The sequence below is a fragment of the Engraulis encrasicolus genome, chromosome 17 (genome assembly GCF_034702125.1).
Source record: "Engraulis encrasicolus isolate BLACKSEA-1 chromosome 17, IST_EnEncr_1.0, whole genome shotgun sequence".
Taxonomy (NCBI): domain Eukaryota; kingdom Metazoa; phylum Chordata; class Actinopteri; order Clupeiformes; family Engraulidae; genus Engraulis; species Engraulis encrasicolus.
In genome coordinates, this window is record NC_085873.1 from 23,723,953 (window position 1) to 23,737,701 (window position 13,749).

At 43.4% G+C, this 13,749-nt stretch overlaps 1 protein-coding gene across 2 annotated transcripts in view; it reads right to left on the bottom strand.

Moving 5' to 3' along the window:
* Positions 1 to 6,758: 6,758 nt before the first annotated feature.
* Positions 6,759 to 13,749, bottom strand: part of LOC134467980 (rho GTPase-activating protein SYDE1) — a 41,699-nt gene continuing 34,708 nt past the window's right edge. For both annotated transcript variants that reach the window (XM_063222002.1, XM_063222003.1), the window contains exons 7-8: positions 11,572 to 11,908; positions 6,759 to 10,238 (exon numbers count right to left, since the gene is read on the bottom strand). In XM_063222002.1, the coding sequence (XP_063078072.1) occupies positions 9,604 to 10,238; positions 11,572 to 11,908 (972 nt within the window). In that variant the 3' untranslated portion in view covers positions 6,759 to 9,603. The remainder of the gene's footprint in view (positions 10,239 to 11,571; positions 11,909 to 13,749) is intronic.

Below are 13,749 nucleotides of genomic sequence, written 5' to 3' on the forward strand. Positions count from 1 at the left end.
AGACAATATAGGAGATACTTGGGGAATAGCCTAAAAAAAAATTAAAATGAGATATCAATTTGAAACTTTCACAGTAATTTACTCAAGCAAACACAAAGTTTTTTTGTATATCAAGTGGTCTGAAATATGATGATTAAATATGCAAATGAGATCTCATCTACTTGTATGTGATAAATTCTGCAAAAACGGGTAAAACATAAAACAAATTGCAAAAGTAATGATTTACACTTTGTATTGATACTTAATCCATCCTACATCACATATGAAAAATCTACCTTCATCACTTTAGTGGAACATACTTTTTTGAAGGTCATAAATAGCAGATTTCCAATGCATTTTGCCATTCAGTGGGAAAAATAGGATTCAATTGACGATGGGAAAGGTATGTTCCACTGAATTGATGAAAGTAGATTTTTAATATGTGATGCATAGGGGTTGAAGGATCAAAATAATGTATGAACCATTACTATTGCAATTTGTTTCATGCTTTGTCTGTTACCACAGATTTTATCACATATTTCAGTAGATATGTCCTAATTTGCATACAGTTGAGGGTGATATTATTAGCCCCCCCTCCTGAAATTAGACATCTCTCTTGATTTCTCAGTGAGAAGGACCATTATGAACCCTTTCTGTTATTCTGGAAACAAATACACTGATGGAGATAATGTCCAATGAGTTGAATTTGGATTTTTCTATTTTCACAATGAGCTAAAACAAAAAAAGGTAAAAATGGCAAGGACAAAATTATTAGCCCCCTTATCATTAATAGTCAATAGAGTGCCATTTATTAACCAAAACTGACATTAGACACTTGGATTAGTTGTTAACTATGTTGGCACATGCCCTACCAGGGATTTTGGCCCATTTTTTCATTGCAAATAGTTAACCTGGTCCAAATTGCATGGATGTTGAGGATGGACATTCATTTTCAGCACTCCTCAAAGACTATCTAAAGGATTGAGATCTGAACCACAACATGATCATGGTTTTAGTAACCTTGAAGAACATTTGAACAATTTTGGATGAAAGTTTTGGGTTATTATCTTATTGAAAGATCCAGTGAAGATCTTAGCTTCCTCTATGAGCATATTTTTGCATGGTCACCTTCCACATTCTATCATAATCTTCTGTTTTTATGGTGCCGTACACCCAAATAAGGTTTCCTGTGGCTGAGGCTGCCACAGAATGATGCTTCCACCACCATGTTTAATTGTGGAAACCATGTTATGAAGTTTTAAGGACTATCCCTTTCTTCACCTGACAGAAGCAGAATTCATGCATCAAAGCAGGTGCAATTGAATCTCATCAGATGAAAGCAGAGACTTTCAGAACTCATTTTTGACTTTCAAATGTTCATAGGCAAAGCTCAATAACACTCTGATATGCACCGCCTTTAGTAAAAGGGTTCTTCTGTGATGATGGCCCCAAAGCCCAATATGATGACAAGCCCTAACAGCTGTCTTTCTTGAAATAAAAACTCCAGGTGAGGCCAGGTCAATAACAGTCATCTAGGCAGGTGTCCAATGCTTCTTTGATCTAATGAGACTAAGCAGTTTCCACAGTTACACATAGTGGTGGGGGCATCAAGTTTTTAGACTGTTATTCAGCCTCAGACACAGGGAGTCTGGGTCTGGATCTGGATTGCTGGGTCCTCCAACAACATTGTAACCCAAAGCAAAGTAAACATTTAAATTAGTTCAGAGGTTCTTCAAGGACACTAAAATGATACTGGAATTACCCGCTCAAAGTCCAGTCCTCAATCCCACTGAGAGTCTGTGGCAAATGTCTATGCTCAGCATCCATGCAATTTGGACCAGCTAGAACACTTTGCCGTGAAGAAATGGGCCAAAATCCCTAGTGGGGCATGTGCCAACCTAGGTAACAACGGATCAAAGTGCCTGTTGTCAGTTTTGGTTAATAAATGGCGTCACATTGACTATTAATGATCAAGGGGCAAAGAATTTTGTCCTTGTCATTTTTGCCCTTTTTTGTTTCAACTCATTGTAACGATTAAAAAATGCAAATTCAACTCATTGGGCATTATCTCCATCAGTGTATTTGTTTCCAGAATAACAGAAGTTCATAATGGTCATTCTCAATGAGAAATCAAGAGAAATGTCTAATTTAAGGAGGGAGGAGGCTAATAATATCGTCCTCAACTGTATTTCATCATCATATTTCGGAAAACTTGCAATAAATACATTGTTTGCCTGAATGTGAGTTACCAACTGTGAAAGTTTCAAATGAATATGTCATAGTTAAAAATTTTACCCTATTCACCTTTTATCTCCTACATTGTCTCCCTATGGAGAAATGAAATGGAAATTTGCCAACTTTGACCTTGAAAAAAAGTATGTTCCACTAAATATAAAGCTGTAGATTTTTAATATGTGATACAAGGGGATTTAAGGATCACTTAAAAGTAGTAACCATTAGGCCTACTATTGCAATTCGTCCCGGGTTTGGGCCTTTTTAGAGCTAGATTGACTGGACTATTCTGGGCCCGGGACAACTGACTCCTTAGTCCCACCTGTCAGCTTTCCTGAAACTGATATATCCCTAAGTTCTATAGGCCTATTGCATCTAAAAAAACATCGTAACTGAAAAGCAGGGTTATTTCCCTGAGGAGGCATTTTGAAAAGAAAACGGCAGAATTAAAATGGAAATGAAACACATTTGCGAGACTTGTGATCCCTTATTAGCTTATCACGTCTGCTTCCAACAAACACCTACACGGACTCACTGTCAGTCAGAGCTTATATTACAGCCAGGGAAAACGACAGGGTGGACAAAGGGGTCAGTTGTCCCAGGCCCAGAGAGTGAGGGGAGCCTCAGAATTGGGTCTTCATTACATCGTCTGTATTGGGTGTGGGGGCCCTTTCAGATGACTTGTCCTGGTCGCCCTCCAAAGCTGTGAGCGTCGGCGCTGATTACAGCCCATATCGCACACATGCACGCTACACACTAGAAAGCACACTGGCTTGCAGAAATCTGTGCATGCTTGCAGGCATGGGGACACAGAGACGACTTGGTATTATCTCCTGCTTCCTTCATGCCACCTCCGCCTCTATTTATGCCAGCCAGCAGCTCCACAGAAATACCTGAGAGAAATACCTCCAAGAGGACCTCCCCCTACCACCTCACCCCCACACCGACACCGGCGATGACACATACACTATTCCACCCCCCGAGTCCCTGTGTGGTGTCTGGCCCTACTTTCGGATCCCCACAAGTGTGAACCCATTTCTCTTGATAAATATAGCGTTTCCATGGCAACAGTGCTGATGGGAGGCGACAGGTGACATGGCGCTCTCTGATGCTCCGTCACGTACACCAGTACCTTCATATTACACTAGTCTAAGGCAGTACCATACCTGCACATGTTCTTCTATATTACATTACATTACATAACATTACATTACATTGCACTTAGCTGACGCTTTCATTTATTCAAAGCGACTTACAACTATTATTTTCCAGGGCATTGTTTACAGTCCCTGGAGTAATGTGGGGTTAGGTGCCTTGCTCAAGGGCACTTCAGCCATGGATGGAAATGTAGGGAGAGGTCAGGGGGGATTCAAACCTGCAACCCCTAGATTGAAAGACCAACTCTCTAAACACTAGGCCACGGCTGCCATGTACTGTATTACACCAGTCTAAAGCAGTACTACATGCTCCTCGTGTTCTTCTATATTACACCAGTCTACTACATGCTCCTCATGATCTTTACTACACTAGTCTAAGGCAGTAGACTACCTGCCCATGTACTTATATATTACATTAGTCTAAGGCAGTAGACTACCTGCACACGTTCTTCTATATTACACTAGTCTAAGGCAGTAGACTACCTGCACATGCTCTTCTATATTTAAAAAAAAAAAAAAAAACTAGGGGTGGGCATAGATTAATTTTTTTAATCTAGATTAATCTCACTGTAATTATGAAATTAATCTAGATTAATCTAGATTAATCTATATCAAAATGGCTCATTCAGAATAGGCACGATAGCGAAATAATGCCGAAAAAAACCTTGGGGTTTCTTAAGACAGATGGCGCATTAGACCAGAGCTCATCTTTTTTTCCAAAATGCATCTCATCTTCAAAAAATGGTCATGTTGATACTTGGAGATGAAAAAATCACAGCAATATGTGTAAAGTGTGTCCAATATGTTAGAAAGCATTTACAGTTATAAGATACTGAAATTTCAAAATGAACAGCGCTATAAGTTGTAGAGGCAAATACGGATAAATCTATCAAACATTTAGGCTATTTAAACAATATTACCTCAACAATTCAGCATTTCTAATGGGCAGAGAGAGAGAGAGAGAGAGAGAGAGAGAGAGAGAGAGAGAGAATCTGCCACTGACTGTTAAAAGGAGCAGCGGCTCCTATAAGAGAGGGAGGAGCTCTGCGCGTAGTAGGCATAGCAGCCCTCAACAGAGCCAGGCTACTGGATATGCCTATCTAGAACCTACACGGCGATTTGACAGTTGTTCTCAGAGTGAGAATGCCAGATGAGTTACAACTCGACATGAATTCAGTTTGCAAAAAAAAAAGTCAAGCGCGACAACCGCGAGGTTTATTACCGTCGGACATGAGAATATTTCACTGAATCGCAAATGTGCGCGATTGCAACACAAACATTCAGCGAGAGTAGATATTGACAGTTTCAGTTTGACAATCTTCAAAATGCATAGGACTATCACACGGAATGTTTTGCAATTATAGCACAGGCAAGATTTCTGGAAGTTGTTTATGTATTCTATGCAATGCGTGAGGAAATGTAGGCTATGTCGGGCTGGTAGCTACTCACACACAATAATGTCTCTCTATGCTTCACCTCAAACAATAACGTCTCTTTAGTCTACCACTTATGAAAAAGCACTCAAACAACAACTACCACGGCAGAGGGATTAATGTTTTCAGCATGCAAACACTTCATATTTAGTAGGTCTGCTGAAACAACAGGTGGAGAGAGGAGAAGCGACTGGAGCGCAGTCTAAAAGCGTCTGTCAATTAAACGCTATGGTGACGTGCATACCCAAACTCCAAACCTATATTTTGAGAATAGATTAACGTGCGATATTTTCTTTATCGCGCGACAAGAGTCTCACATTATCGCAGCACGTTAACGCCGATAACGGCCCACCACTAAAAAAAACACATTTTTTTTTAAAAAACCCCACATTTCCACAAGCATTGGAATCTTAATAGGGAGTCACAGACAGCAAAATTATATTTAGACATAATTCAGAGTTCACATGCCCATGGGGATGTTATGCCACCTGCTGGTGTAGGTACGGGCTACATTTTGAGATTGAGCATCTAGTTTAGATAGCAGTAGGATTATAGGAGGAATTGTGCAAAAAAGATCTCATCAGCAGCATCTCAAAATATTGGAAGATAGCCTACAGAATGAAAGGAATACTTGTGGATTAGTTTGTAATGCATTGCAATTCAACAGGTTCTTCCTGGGATATTGATTGTACTTCCAACAGTGTTTCACAGGAATCACAATAGTAGGCTTTGCATTTCCCTGGTTAGAGGACGAATAACTACACACAAAGCGAGCAAAACAGGGGAAATAGCGTCAGCTGTGTGCAGTGAAAAAAAGAGAAATAACCATATCAAAGTCATAAAAAAGGAAACTATCACGTTTCACGTCATTTAACATCTTTGAAGCAAATAAAAATCATTCTCCATCTTGATAACGGGAAACTATAAATAAACTTGATAAGTAGGATCCGATCTGAAAACAAGGCAGCCTACATATACAGTACATTATACAGTATGTGCTGCAGTGGGAAAACTCTATGGTGATTTGCAGCGTTTTCACACCTGGTCCCTTTCAGCTACCTAAGCGAACTCAGAGTAGTGACTCAGCATTTTTGCCGCATATGTGAACGCTCCAAAGAATACCCAGACCCCTCGGAAGCGAACCGTACTGAGACCTTGGTTGATGTGGTCTCAGTTCGGTTTGCTTATGAGTTCTAACAAATTACACTTGTGACTAGCAGTTATCACTAAAGAAGGGTTCTAGAGGAACGATGGGGGGTGAAGAAAAAAGTAGAGTGACACACCATAAAAGCCTAACAGGATCAGAAAGATCAGCGAGTTCTTTATTGAATAAACTCAGAATATGAGCAAAAACCGAACTGAGTCCTTTTGCTGTTGGTTCGCTTTTTGGTCCATTTAAAGAGGACCGGGTTTGGTTCCCTTAAAGGGGACCAGGTATGAAAACCCTACACGAATCTTGATTGGGCTTCTTAAAAATCACCTTGATGTATTCCTTCCAGTCCAGTTTGTAGTCAGGATAGACACCCAATAATTTGTATGAGGGGACAGCTTCTACATGATGACCTTTAATGATTAAAATAGGAACTTGAACATTTTTATTAAAATCAATTATAAGTTCCTTGGTCTTCTCAACATTTAAAACGAAATGAGTCAGTCATTATTTTAACATGGAGATGTTTACGGTTTCAATGGTGGCTGTAGTCACACTTTTATGGATTTTCCTTCATAAAATATTTTGTTCATCCTATAGTTCATCCACAATTTGTTCATCCTATAGTTCATTTCACATTCTGTATACTCTGTATAAACAACACCATTTCCTGATAAAGAAATCAAAATGCACTGTAGACTAGCCAGCAGGGGTCACTGTTGACTGTGTTTTTCCACATCGCCTGTCTGTGACTTGTTCTTTAAAAACAACAGACATCCCAAGAAACAGAGAAAAAAAACGATCCAATTGCAAATATAATACTGTGCTTTATTGGTTTCTTCTTTTTGGTTTATAACACTGAATGGTAGGTTACAGTACAAATTCATAACAAGAACGGTGTACTTGAAACACTTGGGATATACGGCATAAAATATAAGTGCTGGATGTAAATGTGCAATGGAAAATAACGTTGTTTATATAACTAAACAAAATAAGAATACAAAAAGTTAAAAAAAGGTATGGTGTCATTATTGCATAATTGAGCAATGCTCTAAAATATGGCCATATCATTCCACATGTGGCTTAAACTTTATCACAGTTAGCAGAGTATTGTACCGTGAAGAACAAAATATCAAAACAAAACAAATAATGCTGTTGACAGCAAACATAAACAACACAAAACAATATACTGTAACAAATGCTGCACTGACATAAGTCTCTTCACCTAAAATAAAATAAGAAGTGCAACACACACGTCTTTGGTCGACAAAACCCATGTACGCAGCAGTGCCTTTTCTCAAGGCCAATACCACTAGCATGTGTACGAAAATTATGTGAGAACTTGTGACTGTATTTTTTTTGTTATGTGTGACAATGTAACCATTTTTAACTTGTGCTTTCTTATCGAAACTGTCTTTGGCTGAATATTGAAAAAAAGGCTTATGGTAGCCCGCATGCTTAAGTTTCTGTGCAAAATTATGACAACAAATTATGACAAAAGAAACACATTATCTTCCTGACCCTCTGCCAACATATTATGGGCAATGTAATATTAATTCTGCCTGAAATCCATAATTTAATAGAAATAATAAATAAGGAACTTTGGCACAAACATTGGGCAAAATTATAAAACATTCATTTCTTTTCCACTTGCCAATGCATCATACCGCACACACACCCTAATGACAGATTATTTTAACATAAGTGTTAAGCAAAAAAGTCTCAAAACACTGATTGTCAATAGCTTAGTTTAAAAGTAGCAGTATGTCAAGTGATATGTTGAATGTTTAGCACTAAATGAACACTATAAGGCTTTCGTTATCTCTTTATTTTGACTGGATCTCACCATACACAGGCGATGCCCAGTTTTTGGCACAAGGTGGCGCTATGCACAAGTCTAATTTCAGACACAGGAAATAGGAAGTACGGTAAGTTTGTTCTATCTCGGAAGCAGCAAAGGCTGCCCGTCGTCATTCATTGGTCATCTTTTGTTATTGTTTCAAAACTTAAACCTTCTTCTTCCAGATTTGCCATTCTTTTCCCTAAACCTAAATTTTTAATCTTTATTAATTTATTATTTTTTTTACATTTTAATTGGCTCATAGTGGACTGGGGTGCATTTCTCGAAAGCAAAGTTGCTTACTACATTAGCTACTTTGCTGTTTTCAATGCATTTTCGCATTGGCAACTACCGAAGTTGCTAACAGGCTTACATCTTCTCTTTTGAGAAATGCACCCCAGTGTAGTCGTGGGAGAGAGAGAGTGGTGATCAGCAAAGGACCTCAGGTCAGACCCGGCTTTCCCTCAAATTTATCTGGGGACACATTCACCTCAATGTGCCACTTGCAGAGGTGTAGTAAAAGTAAAGTAAAAGTGAAACACAGCAACACAGTTTCCTTCCAACACAGGTAACCAGTAGACCTGTGTACATGTCGTTTGATCAGCTGTTGCTGTGCTGGTTGGATCAAGTTTTGTTAGGTTTTTAGTGTTCTTGTTAGGTTTTTAAGTGTTTTTCAGTAACAACATAATTTATTTACCTCATTAGATACAGTGGAGTAAATGGTGTAACAGCACTATGACAGCATGTGCTAGTGTTGCTCTTTCACCATGAATTCACTTTTACTTTTAACACCTCTGTTCACGTGACTCCTCAACATAAACCCTGTCCCCACGCCTTCAAATCTTCTCACCTCTTCTGATGTCCCCTACCTCTGTCTTGTTTCTAGCCTAGAAATCTAGACGCCCCTAGCGACTAGTCTATCTTGTTTCCTCTCCATCTCTCTGGGCGCATTCAGGCCGACAGAGAACCGTGCCGGTGCTCGTTCCTGCACCTAATCGCGAACCGGCTGTTGTGTTCACGCCGCAGATATTGGTGTTCACCAACCGGAAAGTTGGTTCGCAATGCGAACCGCAAAATACTTGTTTTTTATCGACGAACTGTGACGACAACGCGGCCGTCAACAGGTTAATCTTGGTAACAATCACATGCGGAAAAAGTTTAGAACCCAGTATGAACATGGGCGGTTCGCAAATAAGCTCTTTAGTGCCGGACGTAACTGGTGCGGGCAACGGCACCGGCTCCGTTCTGATCGGTCTGAAAACGCAGATAGGGTGCAAGTTTAAACTACTTCCTCCTATCCATGGCCTCTGGCCCTATGACACGAGGCACTGGAAAACATTGCAACCAGTTAAAGTTAAGTTTGAAGTTAATTCAACTTGAGAAAGCCTTGAGTTGCGGTAAGCCTAGAGTTGAATTAACTTACAGGGAAACTTACAAACTTAAGGCAACTTACTTTTTTACGCTTGACTGACTTGCAATGTTTTATGGTGTAGAGGCAAATGTTACCTTGTTGCCGTTTTCTGTGGCTATATCCTAAAGGCAGACATTGATCTAACTTGTTACTGTATTTTGTGGCTATGTCCTAGAGTTGACTGCATCGTAGATGTGGATCTACCTTGTTAGTTCTCCCTCTCTCTGGCTGTGTCCTAAAGGCAGATGTTGATCTGCTTGGACAGCTCCCTCTCCAGGGATCTAACTTTGAGATCTCCAGGGATCTACTTTGATCTACTTTGTTACCGTTTTCTGTGGCTATATCCTTAAGTTGGCTGCATCGTAGACCTTGTTACCTCCTTCTCTATCTCTCTCTGTGTCCTAGAGGCAGATGTTGATCTGTTTAGAGAGTTCCCTCTCCAGGTCGGAGATGAGGGTGTCAAAGTCCTTCAGGCTCAGCCTGCAGCTGAACGGAGCGTCAAAGTCCAGCGCATCAAAGTCGTCGATGTAGGTGGCGGCGGCGGTGGCAGCAGGGGACGGCTGTGAGTGAGACCAGCTACTGTCCTTCGTCATTATCATCGCCGCCCCTCTTCCTCCTCTTCTGTCATCGTCATCATCATCGCTGTCCTCATCGTCGCTGTCACTGCCGGCCACCTCGTCGTAATCCACGTCGACGCCACCGCCACCGCCGGCGGTGGACAGGAAGTCCCGCCCCCCAGACAGGAAGTCCCTCCCACAGAGGCTCCAGTCGCCGGCGTAGCGGTTGCAGGGCGGGCTCTCCAGTCGGCCACGCCCCCGACGGGACACCACGCCCTCCTGGGGCATCTCCAGGCGTAGGGGGAGGGGCAGGCGCTGGCCACGACGCTGCAGGGGTGCATTGTGGGAGGGCACGGTGGTGGTGGTGGTGGTGTGGAGCGGGAGGACGGGGGAGGGGGAGGGAGGTGCATGCTCGGTGGTGGTGATGGGGGGCGGAGGAGAGAGGTCGGAGGGCGAGTCTGGAACTCTGTCCGTGGGAACTGGGGAGGAGAGATAAAGGAGAAGAAAGAATTGATTTTTTTTAGTCTATTAGATGTAAAAACATTGTACAGCAACAATAACCATACATTGAAAAGGATAAATAGACAGGAATGTACACAAAAAAGTCCCAAGACTTATTTCCATTGTGGTCCCTTATATGGCAGCAGGCTAGGGCATAAGATGGCGTTCTTACACATACTCAAATACATACAGAGAAGAAGAGAAGAGGTCTTATAGGCACTGAATCACACAAAGATGGACCGCCCTTCACGCACGCATGCACGCACGCGCACATACACACACACACACACACACACACACACACACACACACACACACACACACACACACACACACACACACACACACACACACACACACACACACACACACACACACACACACAAAGATGACTCTCAGAGCTGTGTTACATCTCAGGGCTCTGCGATTTCTATTGCATTGCATTGCAAAAGAAACAAATGCACACACACAGATGAAGAGAGTGCTACTCATTCACACAAACAATCACATTTCTCCCTCTTGACCACAATAGTGGCTGGAGGATGTGAATGGTCTTGTGTCTCTGTGCCAAAATACACACACACACATTGTCTGAGCATCAAAGGAACGCGTGGAGACGTACGGTATGTCCACACTCACGCGCGCACGCGCACGCACACGCACACACACACACGCACACACACACACACGCACACACACGCACACACACGCACACGCACGCGCACGCACACGCACACACACACACACACACACGGTTTGTCCACAACTGGCCCAGCGAAATGCCTGCTGCACCAGAGTAATTCAAAGTCACACACAGACAAACCATTCACAGAGGCAAGACAAGACTAACTCACACACACTACTCTTGTCACCATCACACACTTAGCCCAAGCACAGAATAATGAAGCCTTGGCACCACTTGTTACTCTACTGCGAATGTGTGACACACACACACACACACACACACTGACACACACACACGCACACGCACACGCACACACACACGCACACGCACACGCACACACACGTGATTGTCCACCACATACCATACAAACAAATAGCAGGAGCAAAAGGAGCATACATACCATACAAACAACACTCACTGTGCTTTTGCACATGCAAACAAACATGCGCACACGCGCGCACACAGCACGTACACACACATGCACTCAAGGACACACACAGAGTTGCACACACTCACTGGGCTTTTGCACATGCAAACAAACACGCGCAAACACACACACACACGCACGCACGCACGCACGCATGCAGGCACGCACACAGACACACACACGCAGCTCCACAACTCACTAGGCCAGAGCTGCAGCAGGTAGTGCAGCACTTCGATGTGCCTCTTGAAGTCCACAGCGCTGGCGATGTCCTCACTGTGGGCAAAGCTGCGTCCTCCTCCGATACGCCCACTGGCATTATGGGATGCGGCGGGGTGCACAGCAGTAGCAGGGGGTACCATCGTCATGAGCGACGCCCCTCCCGGCCCTCCTCCTGGCACGGCGGGCATCCAGGACTCCTGCGTGGGCGTGAGCAGCACCGGCCCGAAACACACGGCCAGGTTCTGGCAGGTCATGCGGTTGCTGTCGCTGAAGGAGGCCACCAGGCTTAGGTGGTCCAGGAGGAGAGTCAAGGTGGCCTGGATGGAGAGAGGAGAGGAGTAGCATTAGGACACAGGAGGAGAAAGAGGAGTAGCATCAGGAGAAGAAAGAGAAGTAGCGTTAGGGGGGTCTGGATGTGGAGCGAGAAGCAGAGATGAGGAGGCCACCAGGCTCAAGTGGTCCAGGGGGAGAGTCAAGGTGGCCTGGATGGATGGAGAGAGGGAGAGAGGAGAAGTGTTAGGATGGAGAGAGGGAGAGAGGAGAGATGTGTTAGAATGGAGGGAAGGGGGGGGGGGGGATAGATGAAGAGAAGAGGAGGCCACTACAGTAGGCTCAGGAGGTGAAGGAGGAGAAGAGAGGATTAGTGTTAGGGTGGCTTGGATGGATGGATGGATGGAGGGATGGGGAGAGGAGAAGAGAGAGGAGTAGCGTTAGTCAGGGTGGGTCTGGTTCAGGTTTGGAGTCCGGCATGGGCAGGGTTCGAATTATAACTTTGACCCTAAGGGGGTCTCAGACAATTTTTTGGACGGGTTTTTTTTTTTGGGGGGGGGGGGGGGGGGTGGGGGGGGGGTCCAAGAAAATTAGTGTTTCTTAGATGCAATTTCATGCATTTTAATTCATTTTCTCTGGCGTAATGCTGTGCCACGCCGGACAAGAAAAGACGGACGGTACATCCTAAATAGCCTATGGAGATAAGATAGCCTACAAAGGTGTGGTTGTAGGGGGATTGGAAATGAGTTTTATTCATGATTATAGGCTATTAGCCAATTTATTATTATATTGCAGATCTCTTGTTTTAAGATTACTACAGATATTAGGGTACACCTACTGTAGGCCTAGTCTATGGTGAATGTCGTGAGAGACCATCTCGGATAATTTATGTTTTTTTTTTTTTGCCACCGAGGGAAAGGGAGCTCAGCTCCCTTTGGCTCCCACGTAATTCGAACACTGGGCATGGGTCATATTCCAACCCTGCCCCATCTCTCATCCCACTCACTTCTAGTCATAAGCCCCACTATCCTATCAATAAAGGTACACAAGCCCCTAATAAAGACATGAAGAGACGAAAGGAGATGGAGAGACGAAGAGAGGTAGGGAGATGGACAGATGAAGAGAGGTAGGGAGATGGACAAAGAGAGGGAGAGGCAATGAGGTCAACACAAGATGACAGGTACAGTTCCCATTGAGACAGGGAGAAATGATGGAAAAAAGAGAGGGAGAGGGAGAGAAGGGGAGAGAGGGATAGACAAAGCGGGAGAGAGGGGAGGGAGGGACAGAGGAGTGAGATGGAAAGAGAGGGAGATGAGGGAAAAGGGGGAGGGAGGGAGAGGGAGAGAGGGACGAGAAGAAGACAGCGAGAGAGGTAATGAGAGATGGAGAGGGGTGGGACTGGGAGATGGAGGAAGAAAGGCAGTGAGGCAAAGAAGGAAAGAAGAGGAGGCAGGGAGGGAGAGATGAAGAGGAAGAGAGAGAAGGAGGAAGAGAGGTAGAGAGGGGGAGAGATAGATGAAGAGTCAGAGAGGGTTCTTAGTGAGATACCGTAGTCCAGTGTCCAGAGCTTCTGAATCCAAGTTGTCCAGTGTAGATAAGCACTTGCCTGATTATCATTGGCTTTCAAATCTCGTACTGAGACTTAGTCTGACCAAGATGATAAGGAATAACGTTTCCCAAACATCCTGGTTTATCCGCCTCCCTCGGTTTGCTACTGGTTGATGCCAGAAAAAGCTGTGCCGAAGTTTAAAACAAGTTTTTTCCTTGCGCTTGTGCTTCATCATCTGGTGCATCGACGAGAGAGAGGCAGGAAATCTTCACTTGAGAGATTGATGTAGATGGTCTAACCATCGAAATGTTAGTCATGTTGTGCACTTAAATAAAAAAA